General features: G+C 48.4%; 1 protein-coding gene across 1 annotated transcript; it reads right to left on the reverse strand.

The window, feature by feature from the left end:
• Nucleotides 1-3432: 3432 nt before the first annotated feature.
• Nucleotides 3433-17356, reverse strand: LOC132832379 (RNA-binding protein 4B-like). The gene is made up of 4 exons (XM_060850327.1): nt 17094-17356; nt 14214-14520; nt 9211-10011; nt 3433-3875 (listed from the first exon to the last, which is right to left on the reverse strand). Exons 1-3 carry the CDS (start codon nt 17196-17198, stop codon nt 9218-9220), a joined length of 1206 nt encoding a protein of 401 aa, XP_060706310.1. The 5' UTR covers nt 17199-17356; the 3' UTR covers nt 3433-3875; nt 9211-9217.
• Nucleotides 17357-22953: the final 5597 nt, after the last annotated feature.

Genomic DNA, 22953 nt, shown 5'->3' on the forward strand with positions numbered 1-22953 from the left:
TTGGGCAGCACGGTGGCACAGTGGTTAGCACTGCTGCCTCACAGCGCCAGAGACCCGAGTTCAATTCCTGCCTCAGGCGACTGACTGTGTGGAGTTTGCACATTCTCCCCGTGTCTGCGTGGGTTTCCTCCCACAGTCCAAAGATCTGCAGGCCAGGTGAATTGGCCATGCTAAATTGCCCGTAGTGTTAGGTAAGGGGTATGGGTGGGTTGCGCTTCGGCGGGTCGGTGTGGACTTGTTGGGCCGAAGGGCCTGTTTCCACATTGTAAGTAATCTAATCTAAAAAAAATCTTAATATAATCTAACAGGTAAAGTTATTTTGTCATAAACAGTTGTTTCTTTGAAGTTATTCACAACATTAAGAAATAGGTTCTAGTTAAAGATTCATAAGATATTCACAAAGATTTTAATGTAATTACAGATACACACATATAAGAAAAATATAATAGAAACATTACAGGGAAAACATTCAAACATAGATGTGCAAGTTAATTCAGTCTCGGATAATACCTTCCTTATCTTTAAACAAAATGCCTGGCACGTCCTGAACAAAATAGATTGATCACAACTTATTAGTTTAAAAAATGCTAACCATTGGAAGTAGCTGTAAAACTTTACAGAACTAACATTATGATATGAATGAACACTACAAATCTCTCAGCAGTTAGTTAGAACCAACTGTTTGATGTATTTTTGGGACAGTGGATAATATGAGGGGTATAACAGAATTTGATAGAGATAGCACACAGACCTGGATGCTCACTAATGGCGCATGGAATACAATGAATAACAGAATTCAAGCAGTCCGTAGAGATGAGCAAGTCTGGGACAGGTCCGAAGGAGCATAACCAGTAATTTTGGAATGCTAATTACTAGGATGCATCGAAAGATCTCAAGGCCTGGAGGTTACAATGTCTGTTAAACACAATGGGATTCATGGGAACCTGGGGCTGTCCATAGGAATGTCCACCATTGATTAGGCGTTTCACAGGATTGGGTGTATGGAATAAGGGGAATGACACAGTGACCACGTTGTATGTGATTATTATAACAACACAATGTATAAAAATGCTGTATTTCATTGTAAAGGTCAAAGCATCATTGATGTCTCTTCCGATCTGAGCTGAAGATTGAGAACAACTGGGTTCTCATATCGGGACCAGATTTGGGGGAAGATATTTGGCCTTCTCCCTGCATTGACTGGTTGTTGCTTGAACAAGAATGAAGTCTGCCACATGCCTGAATCCTCCCTATCTCCCGAGTCTTTGCCCCTATGCAGCGGGGGAGATAGCTAATACTACTCTGCAAAATGTGGTATTCTTAGATGCATTACTCTTACTGTATTGATCAAAATGATTAAGTTACTCATTACATTCAGTAGTAATAGTGGCACAGCAAATTTTAACTTGAGCATGTTCATTTTGGTAAGACTAAGCAGGGCAGGATTGACAGTTAACGGTAAGGCCCTTGGGAGTATAAGATAAGACACCGAGGGGTGTAGGTGCACAGTTCCTTGAAAGTGGTGTCACAGGTAGACAGGGTAGCAAAGCAGGCATGCTTGCCATCATCGGGCAGAGCACTGAGTACATGAGTTAGGATGTCATTTAAATGCAGCAGAAGACATTGGCAACACCACATTTGGAGTACAGCATACAGTTTTGGTCAACCTGCTGTAGGAAAGATATCAAACTGAAAAGGCTGCAAAAAAAAACATTTACAAGGATGTTACTGACACTGGAGAGTTTTAATTATTAAGAGAGGCAGCCAAAGTCTTTTCCCCAGGGTAGCCGAGTCCAAAACTAGAGAGTTGAAAGGTGAGTGGGAAATTATATACAAGGGACCTGAGGGGTAACATTTTCCACACAGAGCATATGCATTTATGGAATGAGCAGCCACAGCAAATCGTGGTAGCAGATATCATTACAACATATAAAATATATTTGCATAGGTAGACGAATAGGGAAGGTTTAGAGACAACAGACCAAATGCAGGGAAGTGGGACTAGTTTAGGGAACCTGGGCTAAAAGGTCTGTTTTCCTGTTATATGTCTCTGTTAGTCATAACAAGGAGCAGAAGTTTGTCTGAAACTCCTTATAACTTAGCACCCCCTTAAAAGACGCTTCTGCATAAACATGCTCCATCCATTTGATTAGCATGTGACCGTGATTACCTGATGTGTCACCTATGGTTATTCCTCCCTTTCTGCCAAATAAATGGCCTTCAGATACCACCCGACATCTCGCAGTAGGAAGTGTTCGTGCTCCTTCACATTAAATTTCCTTTGTTTCTGGTGGTGGTGCTGGTACTGCATGAGTAACTCAGGAAAAAAAAAGTCATCCTTCCGGTCACCAACTGCTCCAATATTCAAATAAACTGGTGATATTATCACTGCCTCTGATCCCCAAGCTTATGTTGGGATGAGGAGCTCCACTTACCCTTAACTGCCAAAACTCATTCGCCTCTCCTGAGATAGGTGACTGAGCTCAGCACACAATCCATACAGTGTGCAAACAGGCCACTCGGCCCAACGAGTCCACACTGACCTTCCAAAGAGCATCCCATTCAGATCCATCCCCGTGGCTAACACACCTGACCTACCCATCCCCGGACACTACACAGCAACTTAGCATGGCCAATACACCTAAATTGCACATCTTTGGACTGTGGAAGGAAATTGGAGCACCTGGCAGAAATCCACACAGACATGGACAGCCACCCAAGGGTAGAAACAGATCTGGGTCAGTGACAATGAGAGGCAGCAGTGCTAACCCCCAAAGAGCCACCATATTGTCCTAGGTACATCTCTCACACAGGTTAATCTACGTCATTACTCACCCCCCAACAAGTGCAGGAGATTCAGTAACCATATAACTGAGGTGATTATTTAGGAAGATTACAGGATTTAAAGGTTGCTTAAAGACTATTCCTTTAGAAGGGTGAGGAGAAAGAAATTCAGAAGAAAGATATGATGCCTTAAAGTTAGAACGAGATCCTCTCCTAGAAGAGGTCGTTACAGGATTTTCACAGTTCATGATCGTTTCATGGTCCCTGTGAAACTATGGTTCAATTCCACATTTCATTCACTAAATTTAAATTGTGCCAATTACCACAGTACAGCCATGGTTCTAGATTATAGGGTTCAATCACCTTCAGATCAGGAAGACAGTGACACCTTTTTCTGCTTAATCATTTTTTTTTACAATTTCTTGTGATACAGGATGATGGTGTCACTTGCTGGACCAGCATTTATTGCCCCAGTTAAGAGGCAATCACATCGCTGTGAGTCTGGAGTCACACGTAGGCCTGACCAGGGAGGGATGGCCATTTCCTTCCCGAAGTGAACCGGATGGGTTTTCCGACAATTGACAAACTGCTGTGCGCCCTCCTCCAAAATGAGACCGGCAGTGAAAAACACTGTACACAAACTCAGCATCAGGTCCAATACTGATCATTTATTGCAGGGTACTACAAGGGCGGCTATATTACGGCCACAATCCACTTTAAACTAGAGGACAACTTCACGTCAGAGAGAGTTCACCCATTACAAAACACAGTTACAAGTAACATCAAACCAAAAGATTTTTATTCTCTTCCTTTGGAAAAAAATTGCAATGTACAGAACTTTCAAAAAAAAAAGGCAAAATAAAAATGGTCACAGATCTTGAGAAAAAAGATAAGTTTTTGCAGCTATTTCCTTCCTTCTTTAGTTTTTAAAAAAAAGAGAGAACCATCAATATTTAGGTATACAGATAGCATTTTCCCCTGGTGTCCTCCGCGCTAAATCCCGACGGTGAGTGTAATCCGCACAACGTACGACCCGAGTTTGTGTGTGTACCAAGGGAAACCGCGGTTCTCGTCAACGGGTATTACCAAACCTGCAAAAGGAAGCACATCACAGACTGTTCAAAGACCCGCTGCTCACCACTGGAGTAGTACGTACACACAACTCGCTAAAGCGAGCGACTCAGGCAACAGTCATGGCCACTTCTAACACTTTAACTGATTTTTCTTTTTCCAAAAAAAAGTATGACACCTGGAAGAGGAGTGGGAAGGGAGGGGGGAGAAGGTTGACGGCATAGAGAAACAGAGCAGGAGGGAAAGAAAAGATGATAGAAAAATTGATTTTGATTTCTTCAAAATTTCACTACCTTGCCTGCTCCAACTCTGCCTGTACAGGTTTTGAAGCCTACCACCTCAGCATGGTACAGTGGAGCCAAGCAGAGTAGTAACCCAGGTTCAGTTACCATCCAGACAGGGGAGCTACATTTTGGAGTGGGGGAAAACAAGATTACAACTGTCTGCCACAGGTTATTACAGCTCAGAGAGAGACAGGACTGGCGTATCAAATCTGACTCAAAACATGACAAGCACACTCATTGGTCAGCTTCACGGACAACAGAGGATGTCTTTGTTTTGACCAAAAAACGCAACTGCAACCAACATCCTCCTGACTGACAATTCCACCCTCTAAATTCCAGTTCGCTGAAAACATGCCGTCAGTAGCCTGATGTGGACCAATCTTTGTCACCCAAGCTTGCTAATCTAGATCAGCTCCCATTCCGGCAACGCCTCAAACTACAAGACTTCCAGGTCTGTGCTCTTCTGTTCTCTCGAACCACTTCCAGTCCTGTGAGCTTCGGGATCTCAGCGCTTCCTCAGTTTTGGTCCCCTGCGCACTCGCCATTGCCAGTACCCCATGACTGCGCAGTCCATGCCATGCTGGAGCCTGAGCTCACGAGTGCTCCTCCCTCCCACCCTCCTTTCAAAAAAGGTCCCGTCTTAAAAACGGAGCTCTGGGACCAAACGCTTGGTCACCCTCTGACAGCAACTCTACCAGCGGCTCCTTGTTAAACTCTCGATTTGAGATTTGCCCTTGTTAAATGCACAAGGAAGTTCGACTATGTTAGAGGGAACATGGAAGTGCACAGCAAATGGGAACACCCATCTCCCAGAGCTGACAAGGTGACAGCCTCCCACTGGAGTCCTCCTTAGATTGCGATCAGATTCTTACACACGTCACCACGCAGCAGTCAGTTTAAATTTCTGGTTTCGGTGGTGTGGCTAACATTCTGCACTTCCGTCTCCCTCTCTCTCCCTCTTGAACCTCAGCCGATGGCGAAATTGGCGACTGGGAAGGGGACAAGAGCAGGATGTTAAAATTGGCCGCCGCGTTGTCAGTGCACCCTGGGATACCTTCATACCTTCGCGGTGCCTGGCGCCTCTCCGCCATAACAGGCACCTCCACCCCCACCTCCCCTGACAACCTGGGGAGGAAGGGAGAGCAGGGTGGCGGGGTGGGGAGAAGCGTGCGTGTGCCCGCGCGTGTACGTACGCGTCTATCGAGAGGTCACGCACTTGGTCCGCGCCGCGTCGCTCTGCGCTGCCGACAGCCGCTGAATGGAAAAACAAAAAAAAAAGGGGAAAGTATCACTCGGGAAGGGGGCGCCTATTGGAACCTCATCCCTGAGAGAGTTCAGTGAGGGAGGGAGGGAGGAACGGTTTAATGGCTGGGGGTGGGGTGAGGTGGGTGGGGTGGGGGCTTAGGTTTAAAAAAATAGAAAATTTCAACAGAAAAAAAAACAAAATAAAACGGCCAAGAGAAACAGGTGCTGCGCCAGTTACCACAAAATGTAACCTGAAGCTAGTCTGAGAGTTGCTATTTTCCACTGGCTCCGCTGGTGGGGTACAGGAGCTGGGTTTCCAACAGGCACAAAACTGTTAAAGAGGAGGGGAGATGACACAGCATTTCAGTTCATTCAACAAACCTACAATCTCCGCGAGCTTCACAGCGGCTTTTCTCAAAAAAAAACAAAATTGTTAGCAAGACTGTCAGACATGAAACGTCTTGATGCTCGTCATTTGTCCTGTTAATACTGGCTAATGCATTCTGTGATGCAACTGGCCGTGGTGACCCTGATAGAGATCGCTTGTTCCTGGCCTCTGTTTCAGTCCACGCCTTTCCCCTCCGGCTGCATCACAAAGCAGGCTGAAGGGAGCAGGGCTCTCAGGATACTTTCCAAAATGCTTTGATGGCAGTTTGCCTCCAGAGAGGCCTCAAATGGTGGTTAATTTGGGATTAGTATCAGAAGCACAAAGGATGACGAGAGGAGAGCAGGTGTGGGGAGGTGTGCGGTGGGAAATGTACAAGTATTCGTTTGCACTCTACAGCCCTCCCACAACATAATAGGTTTGTGGAGCACAAAGTACACTGCAGAGTGTGGCCAGCAAAAACAGATAAACCAGACCATTTAAAAAGTTTATGGTAAATACTTAAAAAAAAAATAAAAGCCTATAAATCTCAGCTCCACGGGCAGCTATACAAAAGGGGCAGGAACCAAAAACAAAAACCCAACACCACCACCTTCTGACACATGCAACAGGCTCAGCCTGCAGTATGAAAAATCCACTCACACACAACTGCACCACTTGCCTTAGTGTTATCAGCTTGTGCAGTGTAAACAATAAACCTGGTGGGCAAAACCCCTTTCTAACTAAAAGGGAAAACAAGGACTGTGGGGTCACTGAGTGTGAAAGCTTATTGGGTGCAGAGGGGTGAACTGCAGTACCTCAGAAGCAGTTCTCGATTTCCGTCATGCTGGGTCAGACCTGGGAAACATAGCCCTGGGTAAGGACAGACCCCCCCCCCCCCCCTCCAACTGATAGCCTGGATGGAAATGGCCTCGTCAATGAAAGCTCCCTCCAGGAGCTGCACCAATGGGGAAGGAGCACACCAAACAAAATAAATACTCCCCAGGCAGCCACAGGAAATAGGTCAGGTTGTCACTGAAAAGTACCAGCAAACGTGTACTCAAATAGGACTGAGTATCTTCAGGAGAGAAGATAAAACCTTAGGGGCAGTAAACAAAGAGCGCCAACTATGCATAAATATTCTGGCTCATTCATAAAAGTTAAACTAACACACAAGAGGCAGAACCAATGCAATTGCGTGCTAACAGAAGAGAGAATGGCATGAGGAGTGATAACATTTAAAAAGTCAGCATAACAACGATCAGTCAAACAACCACTTGTGGCTAACCAAGTCCGGCACCTTAAAGATTCAGATCGGAGAGGGGACTGAGGGCTGACCTCAGAACATGGCCAGCTGTCCTCTGCCGCACAACAGTTCAGCCTGGTTTTCAAAGGCGAGAAGGAAACCAAAGACTACAGCAGGTCAACTCGTTCAGAGCCGCTGCGTGTGGATGGCAAGATTCCAAGTCAGCTCACTTGAATGTAAGGATGCCCCCTGCTGATCCCTGGATCAGTCACACCAACCAGTATTCAGTGCTGAGCTGCTACTCCCACCTTACCTGGACTTACCTACTTCCCATTTATCAGAGCATCAAGCTTCTGAGATCTATGACATGAAGATACACACCGCAAAATCTCAATTCAAGGCAAGTGGGAGAGAAGGAAAACAAAGCATGGGGCAGCCGTGATGTTCTTTATTTCCAGAAAGTGTGACTAATGCAAATTCAGTTGCGACTTTCAAAAGGGAATTTTGGAATACTGTGTGCAGTTTTGGGCCCCATATCTCAGGAAGGATGTACTGGCCCTAGACAGTGTTCAGATGAGGTTCGTGAGAATGGGCCCAGGAATGAAAAGCTTAACATCTGAAGACTCTGGGTCCACACTCGATGGGGTTTAAAAGGATGGGGAGGGGGAATCTAATTGAGACATAGAGAATATTGAACGGAGAACGGAGTAGACGGTGGGAAGATGTTTCCATTGGGAGGAGAAACTAGGACCACAGGGCACAGCCTTCGGGTAAAGGGAAGGCCTTTCGAATGGGAGAGCAGGAGAAACTTCTTCAGCCAGAGAGGGGGGAATCTGTGGAACTGACTGCCACGGAAGGCTGGGGAGGCCAGCTCACTGAGGATATTTAAGACTGAGAAAGATAGTTTCTTGAGTATCAAGGGGATCAGGGGTTATGAGGAGAAGGCAGGAGAATGGGACTGAGAAACTTACCAGCCATAATCGAAAGGCCTAACTTCTGCCCCTATGTCTTAGGGAATATTTGAAGGGGAAGGAATAAGGATGTGGACCAAATTGAGGGCATTCTCAAAGAGTTGCAAGTGACACACCCATCAGAGTGACCATGGGCCCAGAACTTTTAGGAATGAGTAGAGGGTTGGACGGAAGGAGGAGAGGGGAGAAAAAACTAACTCAAAAGCTTTGTCAGGATAAGCATGGAACTAAATACTACAACCACCTTGCATGCACTAGAACTGCAAATGAAACCAACAAAAACTTGGGAACTACACAGTAGGCCAAGCCAGCATCTGGAAATGAGGAAAAGACAGGTTTGTTCACCATGAAAACCTCCGTCAGAGATGTGAAATCCCGGATCACAGCGTAAACCTGCCTTTCTCTTTAAACAGAGATGCCAATCAAGCTGATGGGCACTTCCGGCATTATCAGCCTCTGCCTCAGGAGAAACAGACCCACTTGTTTCACCCCACATGCCCAGCCCACCCCCCCCAATCCTGGCAGCGGCCGGAGATCTCACTATGTTCCAGAAGCGGTCACACTCAAACCAGATCGGCGGCACGTCGCTCAAACCGGACCGAGAACTCGCCCCCGCGACGCAGTCACAGGCCGCGTAGCCGACGGACGACAAACGGCGAGAAAGCCGGTCTTTCTTTGAAGACGGGAGGCATCAACCTACCGAACAGGACGCAAATTTACCCGGGGAAGAAATCGGAACCGATGCCAGGCCGATGGGAGGTGCCGTGCGTACAGGCACGCTGTCACAAAGGAAGGGCACGATCCAACAGTGTAGACGTGTGTGGGGGGAGGAAAAGCTTCCATCCAGCCCCCACCTGCTCGCCTCTCCTCTCCCTCCTAGTCTGGTAGGCAGCGGAAGGAAGAGACCCATTGGTGCATGGCAAGGACCTGAGGACGAGAAAGCAGGCACCAACACCGCGCGAGCCACCATTCTCAATAGAGCAAAAACAACAGAAGCACTTCAGAAACGAGAAAATTAACAAAAAAAAGGAGGTAAAAAAGAAATACGCGCGCACGCACACAAAACCAGGAACGGCGCTCCAAGGACCCGCTCAGACACACTACACCCGCCACTCACGGAACTGGAACCTTACGCCAACAAGTTCAAACACAGAGGTGGGGCCAATTCACAGAATTGACAAGCTGCCCAAAGAGTTTCGGAACGTGCAGCCAAATTATAGTGATCTTAAAAAAGGATCCACTCACCTTGTGGCTAATAAGCGGAGTATTGAGAATGCTCCGCGTAGGCCTCCGCTGTTGTACCCGCTGTAGAGTAGGCACCACTGTTGCTCATGGTGTGTCCATAGTCATACGCATAGGCAGCAGCGGCGGCTGCGTAGTCACTGGCGCTGTAGTTGGCACTGGCGTAGTCAGCGGTCGTGGTAGCAGCAGCATAGTTGCCAGTGGCATAGTTAGCACTGGCATAGTCTTGAGCAGCATAGCTGGCAGCAGCAGCAGCGTAGTCACTGGCAGTATACTCGGCAGTGGAGGTGGCTGCCCCATAGTCGGAGTTGGTGGCAGCGGCTGCAGCTGCGGCAGCTGCATACTCAGTCGCGGCAGTGGCGTAGTCGGTGATGGTCGATGCGGTCGGCCGCCGCAGTGGGCTCCGATCCCGGGCGTAATAGGTCGGTGGCTGGCTTATGGAGCTCTGGCTGTACGCCTCCAACGCTTTAGGCATGCGCTCTCTCATGGAAGCGCCGTAGCCAGCCATAGGGGTGCCCCAGCGGTCTGGGTACGGAGTCCCCACTGCTCCATATGCCCCAGCTCGGTACTTCTCATAGTAGTCGACATACCTGCTGTCGTAAAAGGGCTGCTCCCCATAACGGTGGTGCATGGCGTACGGGTCAAGGTAGTCATGAGCAAAGCCAAGGCCCATCTCCTGCCGATCTGCAGGGCACTCTTTGGACCAATGGCCATCTTTCCCACAGCGGAAACAGGTGTTCTTCTCACCCATCCCAGGCTGTACCCGCAGCCGACTCTTAGACAGTTCAACATGAATCCGTTTTCCTTTAATAAAACAAAACAAGGAGATTCAAGCACATATCCTTTTCAATGATTGGAGGCCATTGCTACAAGAACCGGAGGGGTGATTAAACCGTTCTTTAAAAGCAAACACTAAAACTAAGAAAAATAACAATTACTGGAAAAGAGAACAAAGAAAACCCTGATAGTTTAAACAATGCTATTACGCAATTTTCTTTGTAGCAAGGGATTGCATGAAAATGGAACTCCAGCTTTACAGCAGGACTGACTTACACAATGCAGTCCCCTGAGCCTGCTCTGCCAGTGATTGCATCTTGGCCTCAACTCCAGTTGCCTGCCCATGCTCCATAACCCTTCAACCTGTTACTAATTAAAAATCTGTACGTTTACTCAACGTCCCACCACTCTCCGGTGTAGTGAATTCCACAGACTCACAATCCCCTTGAGAGAAATGATTTCACCTGAACACTTTTCAATCTGCTATGCCTTTCCTAAAACTATAATTTCTCATTCTAGAGAAAACAACTGTGCTACATTTACTTTGTCAATCCACTTTAGCATCTTACATACCTCAATTAGACATGCTCTCATTATACTAAACTCCAGAGGTTCTAGGCAGAGAGTGCTCAATCTCTCTTTGTAAGAACCCCTTTGGAATCAATTTAGTGAGGCTCCTCTCAACTACCTCCAATAAAACTAGAACCCTCAAGTAAGGAGTCCAAAATTACACACGATATTTCAGGTGCAGCCTCACGAATGTTTTGAACAGTTGCAGAAACACTTTCCTATTTTCATGTTCTATTCCTTCAGCAACAACGCCAAAATTCCATTTCTCTTCCTTATTACCTGCATACTCATTTTTGTGATTCACGCACAATGATAGCCAAAACCCTTTTACACCAAAGCATGCAAGTTTCTTTCTGTTTAGGGAAGTTGCCAGTCTATCTTCCCTACCAAAATACAGATAACCTCACATTCATCTACATTAAACTTTATCTTCCAAATTCTGACCCATTCACCTCAACTATTCATATCATTTGTAAATATATTTCTTCATTGCAACTTCCTTTCCCAGTTACTTCAGTGTCACCTGCAAGGTTGGCTTTATTACTTTTTAGGCCCACATCCAAAACATTGATATTGGATTGGAAATAGTTGGGGCCCCAAGGAGTGAACTCTCTGGCACCCCACTAGCTACATCTTTCCAACCAGACAAAGACCCATTTGGTCTGACTCTCTGCTTTCTATTGGCTAGCCAATTCTCTTCCTAAACCTAACAAATTATCCCAAATCCCACGAGATCTTACCTTGTGCAGCAGCTTTTTGTGTAGAACCTTATCAAATGCCTTCTTGAAGTCCATGTACACTACATCTAGATGACTGCCATTACCCACATTGCTTGCTAGATTTTCAAAGAACTCCACCAAACCGATCAAACATGATGTGCTCATAAACCACACTGACTCGGGTGGATTGTATTTGGAGTTTCAACTGTCCTGATAGTGTTTCCTTAATACTGGATTCTAACAATTTCCCAACGTCACTGGTCTGTAGTTTCCTACTTTCTGCCTCTCTCCCTTTTTGAATAAGAGTTGCACATTCTCATTTTTCCCAAATCCATGCAATTTTAAAATATTATAAATAATGAACCCACTACCTCTGCTACCACTTCCTTTAACATCCTTGGACGAAGGCCAGACACTGGGAACTTGCCAGCCTTCAATCTCAATAGCTTACTCAGTACTTTCTCCTCAGTGATGATGGATGTTCCAAGTTCATCCCTTTCGATAACCTCTGCATTAGCTGTTACTAGTTGGGTGGTACTACTGTCCTCCATTGTGAAAGCTGAAGCAAAACATTGATTCCCTGCTATTTCTGGTGTTCCCCCTTACTAACTGCGCAGTCTCCATCCTCCAAGTGAAAACATTCATATAGCTGCTCTCTTCCCTTATTATAGGGCATTTTGAAAGGTCCTGTAAAAAGAGAGGAGGAACCCAAGCTTCTATTGATCGCACTCCAAGATTGGATGTAATGGAAAAATAAAATCCAATATCTGGCAAACTACTTCAAAAGGCATGTAATCGGGTGCCAGGAAGAATGCTTACCAGAGTTAATTAGCACACCAACGCTCAAGCTAGTGTATGGGGTGGAAGATGGCTGTTGGCTGTGAAACCAAAATCCCACTGAAGCAATTTGCTTGCTGGGTTTGGTCAGGCCAAACGAAGGGGAAATAATTCAACATACTCTCGTACAACATATCGAGACACATGGCACTCCCTACGTTACTGCCTCCAAGCACCTATAGCCTCTACGAATAACACTCTCCATGGGTTAGAAGGCTAACTAGTTCCTCCAGCAGAAATACCTAGACAAGACTATTTCTGTGCTGCAGTGCCAGAGATGTTGTCCTTCAGCGAAGATGTAAAGTGGAGTCCTATCTGTCCTCTGAATCCTCACAAATAGTCTGCAGTGCAAAAAAAAACTCCTTGTCCAAACACCTCAGCTGACATCCCATTGATGAATTATTATTACATAGCTCCAAATGCTCTCTCAAACTCCAAGGGTGGCTGGGCCAGTCTGTACTAACATCACCAAATATTTATACAGTTCAACTGCATTGGTGATGAATATGCATTGTGTAACGTACCCTATACAAATCCCAATGATAACCAGTTAGATCAGAACTATAGAAATGGAGCAGTAAGACTGATAGTCCAGTGTAACAACTTCTCTTAATACAATAAGATCAGCGTTCTATGAATCGATCAGCTTGATTCAAACAGTACAGTATGCAAGCCTGCATTGAAATTGGATGATTCGTCAGCACATTGCTCTTTAAGCCTTAAAGGCGAGCTGACCAACTGCATTGCAAAAGGAGGGGAAACGTGAATCATATAGTATAAAATCACATGGGGCATGTACACGGTAAACAGACAAGGTCTTTACCTTGGGGTGGGGGGAGGAAGTCCAGAACTAGAGGGTATAGGTTTAGGGTGAGGGGGGAAACATTTAAAAAGGGATCTAAGGGGCAGCTTTTTCACACAAAGGGTGGTGCATATTTGGAATGAGCTGCCAATTCAAAACTGCCTGTTTGGAGGTGATGGAGGCCAGGACAATTACAACATTTAAAAAGCATCTGGATAAGTTTATGAATAGGAAGGGTTTGGAGGGAAATGGGCCGGGTGCTGGCAGCTGGGACTAGATTCATTAGGGATGTCTGGTTGGCATGAACAAAGGGTCTGTTTCCACACTATACATCTCTATGTCTCCAAATGAAACAAATATAATGATCAGCTCGACAGCCACATCATGTGAAACAGCTCGGAGGTTCTACTGTCCAACAACTTAAAAGTAACCCAAACACCTTTCTGCATTTTACTTTTTTAGATTTGTAACTAATCAGATTAGTTATGACTAAACTTCCAGCACCAATTCTTTTGAAGGCTGTTCATTATCAATGCCAACAACTGCAAATGCACCGATTTGTGGTGCTACATCAATGCAAAGCTAAGGAACTGCACCTTCCAGATATAAAAAGATGGCATTGCCTGTGTAATGTTTTCCTCATGTGACATCAACCCAGTCCAGGTATCATTCTAGTAAACCTCCTCTGAACACCTCCCTAAGGCACAAACATCTTTCCTTAAATAAGGGAGATTACTTTTCTCCCCTGTTTTTAACAAAAGAATCCAACCACAAACATTGCCAACACCTCATGCCTATTTAACATGGATTCAACAGCCCCACTTCTTTTTAAAAACTTGAAACTTCATTCTGACGTTACACCAAAACAGACCAACCACTAAACATATCCAATATTCACCCACTTGGGACTTAGTCGGCTGCTGCTCTCTAGCATCCTAATTAAAAACCCCAGTTTCAATTTCAACTCCAAACAGTAAGCATAACAAGCTCCCTGACCCGACCCCCCTAGTGCAGCCCCAGAGCGTGCAGTGTTTTGGATAGGGCGCTAAACCAAACAGGTGGATGCAAAAGGTTTTGTGGTGCTATGTCAGATGCTGGATCCAATACATCAGATCCCAAGTAGCTGCAATAATAATCAAAAGGCTGAATATAGGTTATTTACGCATGAGAAACTTTGATCATATAAGTCACTGACATCACAAAATGCTAACACCCCTGCCTTCACCATCAACTGCAGGACTGAGCACTTAAACATTGGTTCGGCCCAACGGCTTAGAACCACAGCATTCTATTAACTTCACCTTTTAACTCTGTGCCATCCAGCCCCTTGATGGCTGCCATGGCATCCTCTCCCCTCTCCATGTGCACAAATGCGTAATCTTTGATGATATCACACTCGAGAACAGTGCCATACTCTTCGAACTTCGCCTGCAGCTCCTGGCTGGTGCAGTTGGGGCTCACTTTGCCCACATGGAGTTTGGTGGAGGATTTGGTCATGCTCTTGCTGGCTTCCACATTGATGGCGACCCCATGCAGCTTGTAGTGATGCAGGTTCTCAATGGCCTCCTTTGCTGCTTCCTTGTTGTCCATATGCACAAATCCATAATTCTGGTTCAAGAAAGGAAAAACAAATGCACAATGACTTACAGTGACAGTCAGTCAATCATAAAAATTAAGTCAATAGAAAGCATTGTTTAAAAACATGATGAGAGTGGTGCTGGAAAAACACAGTAGATCAGGCAACATCCGAGAAGCAGGGAAATCGATCGATGAAGGGCTTTTGCCCGAAACGTCAATTCTCCTTCTCCTTGGATGCTGCCTGACCTGCTGTGCTTTTCCAGCACCACACTAATCTTGACTCTGATCTCCAGCATCTGCAGTGCCCACTTTCGCCTTTGTTTAAAATCAGCTTTGTGGGGGCAGAGAACCTTCCAACATGTGAACACACACCACAGAATCTCTCAGTCTCAGTGTCTCCCTGAAAAAGACTGTGGTGAATCTCTGGGGGGGGGGGGGGGGGGGGGGGATTGTTAATTGCTGTTGTGGGAAGGAGTTTTGAATTTTGATCCAGTGATAGTGAAGGAAGGATGATGTTTTTCCAAGTCAGGATAGGATGTTTCTTTTAAAGATAAATCAAACAAGATTTGGAGGGTAGGTGCTGAGAGGAGGTTTGCCCTTGTCGGAGGATATAGTTTCAGGGTGGCACAGTTGAGACAGATGTGAGAAATTTCAAGGGGGTCATGAGTGTCCGGAATTCTTTGTGAGCAGCAGAGGCCAGGCCACCAAATATGTTCAGGGCTCAGTTGGCCAAGTCTACACTTAGAAAGGTGGGATAGGTAGAGGCAGGATTTAGATCAGCCAAGACTCACTGAATGGTCTCCTCTGGTTCTCAACTTGACCACCATCAGGAATAGGATCTCCCCAAACACACTTTTCAGAATCTCTTCATGATTTGAAATACCTCCACGAAATCTCCTCTCAACCATCTCTTCTCAAAAGGTGAATCACCTTAAATTCTTCAATAGCTCCTCTGCAACCTCTCTTGGGAAGAGTTTAAAAGGGATATGGGCCAAATGCTTGCAATTGAGATCAGTTTAGCACATCTGGTTGATGTGCACAAGTTGGACTGAAGGGTTTTTCCATGCTGTATGACTATGAAACTTTCACACCCACCCGCAATGTGGCAGACAGAATAGCACATGCCAAATTAGGTCAAATTGATCTTTTATAAAGATCCCAGCTTTGGTACTTTGCGACAGTCACATTAGCCAACAGTAGCGAGCACAGTGTGTGGGTGTTCTTCGGTCTTGGGTACTTCTGCATGACTCCCACTGCTGGTACATGATCACCTACCGGGTAACAGTTATGGGGAGGGAGAGTGAGAGTGAGAGTACAGTGGCTGGGATATTTTCCCCAAGACCACAGCCGGGCCTTTGACATAAAACATCCACAGAAAACGTAGACGGGGAAGTCAGGTTCGAATTGCCACTGCCAAGAACAAACGTCATTCTCCGGATATGACACTGTTAGATGGACCAGCCTTCATTACCCATCCCGAACAGCCCAAGTGGCAGTTAGGAACATCGACTGCATGGATCCAGCGTCACGTGTACGTCAGAATATGAAAGACTGGCAGATTCCACCCGAAGAGACAATAACAAGCTGGACATAATTTTACATGAAGGTGGGGGAGGGGGTGGGGGGAAAAGAGGAGATTGGGGGGGAGGGAGAAGAGGTTGTGGTGGTGGTGGGGGGGGGGGGGAGGGGAAAGAGGTTGTGGTGGTGGGGGGGGGGAGGGGAAAGAGGTTGTGGTGGTGGTGGTGGTGGGGGGGGGGGGGAGGGGAAAGAGGTTGTGGTGGTGGTGGGGGGGGAGGGGAAAGAGGTTGTGGTGGTGGTGGGGGGGGGAGGGGAAAGAGGTTGTGGTGGTGGTGGGGGGGGGAGGGGAAAGAGGTTGTGGTGGTGGGGGGGAGGGGAAAGAGGTTGTGGTGGGGGGGGTTGTGTGACGACCTCTGACCCCTCCCTGACCTCTGAACCCACCCACCCCTCGTCCCTCCCTGACCTCTGAACCCCCCCACCCCTCGTCCCTCCCTGACCTCTGAACCCCCCCACCCCTCGTCCCTCCCTGACCTCTGAACCCCCCCACCCCTCGTCCCTCCCTGACCTCTGAACCCCCCACCCCATGTCCCTCCCTGACCTCTGAACCCACCCACCCCTCGTCCCTCCCTGACCTCTGACCCCCCCACCCCTCGTCCCTCCCTGACCTCTGACCCCCCCACCCCTCGTCCCTCCCTGACCTCTGAACCCCCCCACCCCTCGTCCCTCCCTGACCTCTGAACCCCCCCACCCCTCGTCCCTCCCTGACCTCTGAACCCCCCACCCCATGTCCCTCCCTGACCTCTGAACCCCCCCACCCCTAGTCCATCCCTGACCTCTGAACCCCCCACCCCTAGTCCCTCCCTGACCTCTGAACCCCCCACCCCTAGTCCCTCCCTGACCTCTGACCCCCCACCCCTCGTCCCTCCCTGACCTCTGAACCCCCCCACCCCTCGTCCCTCCCTGACCTCTGAACCCCCCACCCCATGTCCCTCCCTGACCTCTGAACCCCCCACCCCATGTCCCTCCCTGACCTCTGAACCCCCCACCCCATGTCCCTCCCTGACCTCTGACCCTCCCCCCCTCACCTTGATGAGGTCACACTCGCTGACTTCGCCGTATTTCTCGAACAGGGCCCGGATTTCCTCGGCGGTGGTTGGCCGCGGCAGGTTCCCCACGAAAATCTTCACCATCTTTATATTCTTCTTTTCCCGGAACACTCGCTGCGGGCGGGTCGGTGTTTATTGACGGAGACGGTAACGTTCGCCGAGCGGTTTTCTCGCGGACCCGGGGGCAGACACACCAGGACCCACCTCGTCCTCCTCCTTCTCCGGCTGCGACACAAAATGGCGGCGGCTGGGTCGGCGGAGGCGGAGTCCCATCCCTTACACCCCATTGGACGGCGGGGCGGCCGCCGCCGACACCCATTCGTCAGCACGGCCGCCCATCAGGATGACGTTTGGGGGCGGCGGCCTTCCATTGGCTGGCTCCCCTCCCCCACCCCGCCGTCAAGCTAACGGCCGTTAGGGTGGGCCCAGCGCCGACACTGCCATTGAATGGGCGGCGCCTCCGTCGCCGGTTGGTCAATCGCGACGATTCCACCTCTAAAGGGGCGGTGCCGGTGTGAGGGACCAATAGGGGCACGGCATCAACACAGTCGTCCCACTATTGGGCGATCGGCGCGGCGCCTACGCTGCCGATTGGCTGTAGCGCATGTCAATCAGGACAATTGTTTCAGCCCTCCCCAGCCAACCGCCAATCAAACGGGGGTCTTGGCAGACAGCGCTGGATGGTGACTGTGCTGGTTGGGCGGCGCCATCTTTGGTACTGGCGGTACAACCTCCCTGTGTAACACGTGGAGCTGAGGTTGGGGCTGGTGGAGCACAAAGCACATTTATTTTAGAAATCAAACTAACTCTGCACAAGTGGACATTTATTCTTAAAATGGTTGTCCGTCCGAGTTCCCTGGGGAGGGCTCTCAGGGCCCACCAGGTTGCTGTGGGTCTATAGTCACATGGTGGCCAGATCAAACAAGGGTGAAAGATTTCCCTCCACCTTTGCTGCCAGACCTGCTGAGCTTCTTCTGCACTTCCTGTTTATGGTCCAGATCCCCAGCATCCGCAGTTATTTGTTGCACGTTCCGTAGACAGTGGAAGCAGGCCATTCAGCCCATCGCGTCCACACCTGACCTCCAAAACAGCACCCCGCCTCACCTACACGAGCCCTGTAACACTGCATTTCGCACGGCTAATCCACTTAACCTGTACAGCCTTGGAATGTAGGAGGGCGCCACAATACCCGGAGGGAACCCACACAGACACGGGGAGAATGTGCAAACTCCACACAGACCGACCGTGGAATCGAACCCAGGTCCCTGGCGCTGTGAGGCAGCAGTGCTGACCACCATTTTGAAGGGCTGAATTTTATAAGACCATATGAAATAGAAGTACAATTCTGGGTGGAAGAGCAGAGAGACCTGTGTGTCTATAAGCACAGGTCACTGAAGGTGGCAGGGTAGGTTTAGACAGCAATTCATGATACATACAATATCCTTGGCTTTATTTAGAGAGGAATAGAGTACAAGAACAAAGAGGGGTGACGTTGAATTCGCATATGTTACAGTTCAGGGTGCCACATGATAGGCATCAGAGTTTGGAAGTGGTTTACAAGAATGCTTCCAGGGATGGGGTACCTTGAGGCTGGTGACTGAGCGAAGATTTGACAGAGGTTTTCAAAACCATGAATGGGCCTTAACAGAGTAGACATAAAGAAACCGTTTCGACGGGTTGTTACTCATGCCCCCCTGCACATTAACAGCACAGAGGTGGAACATGTAGACAGTGTCAAGGTCATCCACAACAAGCTTTCTTGGACTCTTCAGGTGGATGCACTGGTTACAAAGGCCCAACAACGTCTCTTCTTCCTCAGGCAGCTGAGGGAATTTGACATGATAGCGAATACACTTGCCAACTTTTATAGGTGCATCATTGAGAACATTCTGTCTGAATGTATGGCAATTAGATTAGATGAGGTTACTTAACAGTGTGGAAACAGGCCCTTCGGCCCAACAAGTCCACAACGACCGGCCAAAGCGCACCCACCCAGACCCATTCCTTTACATTTATCCCTTCACCTAACGCAATGGGAAATTTAGCATGGCCAATTCACCTGGCCTGCACATTTTTTGGACTGCGGGAGGAAACCGGAGCATCCGGAGGAAACCCACGCAGACACGGGGAGAATGTGCAAACTCCACACAGTCAGTCGCCTGAGGCGGGAATTGAACCCAGGTCTCTGGCGCTGTGAGGCAACAGTGCTAATTGTACCATTCAAGATCGGAGACGGTTTACAGAGAGTGGTGAACTCAGCCCGGACAATCACAAAGGCCAACCTCCCATCTATAGAATCTATCTACCAGGCCCCGCTGTCGGGGAAAGGCCACCAGCATTCTCAAAGACCCATCTCACCCTGGCAATGTTTTTCTACAACCTCTACCATCGGGGAGAAGGTACAGAAGCCTGATTACACACACCAGCCAGTTTCAAAACAGTTTCTACCCCCGTTTTTAGAATGCTGAAGGGAATCACAAACTTTTAACATTCACCTGTACGTGTGTTTTTGCCTCAGTTTACCTATGAGTTACTATCTATGCTGTTAAACTGTGATCTGCCTGTATTGCTCGCAAGACATAGCTTTTCACTGTGCCTCAGTACACGCGACAGGTAAATTTAAATTTAAATTGAATTGAAAGGATCGAAAAGCGGAGGGCATGGACTGAAATTCGAAAGGAGCATATGCCAAGGGAGAAAAAGAAGCCTTTGTCAGGCAGAGAGTGATTAGGGTATGGAAGGTGCTGGCTGGAAGTGTGGTGGATAGGCAGGTTGAATTGAGCCATTCAGAGAGGTATGGCTCTCTGTGAGGATTGAAATAAGGTGTAAGGGTGTGTGGAGATAGCAGCGAGTCATTACGCTTGTTGGGAGAGCTGGCGCAGACATGACGGGCTGAACAGCCTGATTCTGCACTGTTAACAAGCCTGTGTGGTTAATGGATGTTTGTTTTAAAGCTGGGGGGGAAGGAGTTTCCCAGGGCAAGTGTGTCGGCATCATCGAGTATATTCAAAACAAAGTTCAAAATCACAGGGTATAGTCCGGCAGCTTTATTTGGAAGCACTAGCTTTCAGAGTGCTGTTCCTTCGTCAGGTAGCTAGTGGGGCAGGATCAGAGGGCGCAGACTTTATGGCAAAAGATCATCGTGTCATACTCTGGTGCAACACATAGAACACGATTGGGAGTGTGGTGCTGGAAAAGCACAGCCGGTCAGGCAGCATGTGAGGACCAGGAGAATCGACGTTTCGGGTAGAAGCCCGTCATCAGGAATGAAGGGCTTATGCCTGAAACATCGGTTCTCCTGCTCCTCGGATGCTGCCTGACCGGCTGTGTTTTTCCAGCACCACACTCTCGACTCTGATCTCCAGCATCTGCAGCCCTCACTTCCTCCTGATATATTGAACAAACCTCGGTTTGCTGTTCAGGCTTTAATCTTTTAGAATGTTTTGCAGGTTCCTGTTCATTAATATGTAAATCCCAGAACGTCTTTCAAGTCACTTTCCTGAGATTAAGTTATTGTTCACAAAAACCTGACACCCCAGCACAGCCAATACATTAAAGGTGTGAGGTTAGAGCCTGTCTGTATTCCAACCTAGAGTCAGACTGGTTCTATTTTCAAAGTAGGAATTCATAAAATGTCACATGAATTGACTGCCTGCAGATTGTGTGTTTTTGAACAAAATATGCTAAATACAATTCTTGAAAGCAGCTCTGGGATTTACATATCAAGGAACTGAAACCTGCAACCCATTCTAAAAGATGAAAGACTTAACAGCAATTTAGGTTTGTTCAATATATCACATCAGTCTATGACACTGATCTTTTGCTATAAATTCTGTGTCCTATGATCCTGCCCCACTAGCAACCTGATGAAGGAGCGTCGCTCCGAAAGCTAGTGCTTCCAAATAAACCTGTTGGACTGTAACCGGGTGTTGAGATTTTTAACTTTGTTTTAGGGCGGCACGGTGGCACAGTGGTTAGCACTGCTGCCTCACAGCGCCAGAGACCCGGGTTCAATTCCTGCCTCAGGGGCGACTGACTGTGTGGAGTTTGCACATTCTCCCCGTGTCTGCGTGGGTTTCCTCCGGGTGCTCCGGTTTCCTCCCACAGTCCAAAGATGTGCGGGTCAGGTGAATTGGCCACGCTAAATTGCCCGTAGTATTAGGTAAGGGGTAAACATAGGGGTATCGGTGGGTCGCGCTTCGGTGGGTCGGTGTGGACTTGTTGGCCGAAGGGCCTGTTTCCACACTGTAAGTAATCTAATCACCCCAGTCCAACACTGGCCCATCCATATGATATTTAAAACAGCGATAGCTAAGTTCTTGATGGCCAAGGGGATCCGGGGGGGGGAGACAGTGGGAAAAGGGGGTTGAGAAACCGAACAGCCATGATCAAATGGCGGAGAAAACGCGATGGGCCGAATGGCCTATTTTCTGCTCCTGGGTCTCAGAGCACCCTTGCTTTTCCTGGTACACAACTGCATGACAAGGGTACAGGGCACAATTTGTGGACGATACATCTCTTGGCAATCTCAATCTGTCCTGTCGCCCAGCCCCTACCTCCTGGAGATCCCTGTCCAGGCTCCCACCTGGGGAGTGAGGTGTATTTACACCTCCAACTGTTCCCAGTCCTGAGGCGTCACACACCTGGAACGTTAACTTCGGTCCCATCCCTCCCTCCCTCTCTCGACCTCGATAGTTTCTCCATTAAAATTGACGCACAGCGTGCAACGTCAGGGGCTGGGCCAACACTGGTTGCCCAGAGGATAAGAGTTGAGCACTTTGCTGTGGGGCTGGAGTCCCACATAGGCCCGACAGGGTAAGAAGGGCAGTTCATATTGAATGGTGGTGCAGGCTCGAAGGGCTGAATGGCCTACTCCTGCACCTATTGTCTATTGGCTATTGTCTATTCCCTTTCCTGACGGACATTAGTGAACCAGATGGGCTTTTCCGACAATCAGCAACGGATTCAGGGTGGACGTTAGGGCCTCCATTCCAGATTCTTTATCTAATTCCGATTGTACTGCCTGCTGTGAATCCGGGTTCTCCGGAACATTCCCTGGGTTAACAGCCCAGTGATAATACCTCTTGGCCACTGGGGCCTGAGTAATCCCAGCACTTTCTGCCTTTGTAACCTGGGAGAGTTTGGGCTATGGTGAGGGCCCAGGAACGAACGCCTCCCCCCCCTCGGTGACACCTCCTCCACCTGTGGGGGGTTTTATTTTTTCTCTCCCCTCTTTTATTGAGAAACAAGAACAACAACGAAACATAAAAAACGGGCGCTGGTTCCATTCAGTCTCTTCCCAGCGCAGGCTCCAGCCCCCTCCCTCTTCAACCCCACAGTGTGTGTGTCTGTCTGTCTCTTTCCCCCCCCCCCCCAGTCGCGGAATATCCCGGGAGTGATGATCCACATCCCGATCCCTGAGGGGGGTGGTGCCCGGCTGAGGGGTTGACCCTCCCCGTCTCCCGGCCGGTCAGCTGTGCTTCTGACGTTTCCAGAACCACTTGACATCCGGATGACCCCCGGGAGTCACCACCATCAGCCTCTTGGCGGGATTCTCCCAGACCAGGACGCCCAGGTCCCGGGCATAGTTCCGCAAGACCTCAAAGTCCACTTGGGAGAGGAACTGGTTGTATAATACACCTGGAGGGAGAGAGAGAGAGAGAGAGAGAGAGAGGGGGAGGGAGGAGAGTGACAAGGGAGGGAAAGCGATAGTGGAGGAGAGAAAGAGAGTGGAGAGAGGCGAGGGAGGTAAAGAGGCGAGGGAGGTAAAGAGGCGAGGGAGGTAGAAAGAGAGAGAGTGGAGAGAGGGGAGGAAGAGAGAGGGGGAAGGTGGGGGGAG

This window comes from Hemiscyllium ocellatum, chromosome 35 (assembly GCF_020745735.1).
Source record: "Hemiscyllium ocellatum isolate sHemOce1 chromosome 35, sHemOce1.pat.X.cur, whole genome shotgun sequence".
Lineage (NCBI taxonomy): Eukaryota > Metazoa > Chordata > Chondrichthyes > Orectolobiformes > Hemiscylliidae > Hemiscyllium > Hemiscyllium ocellatum.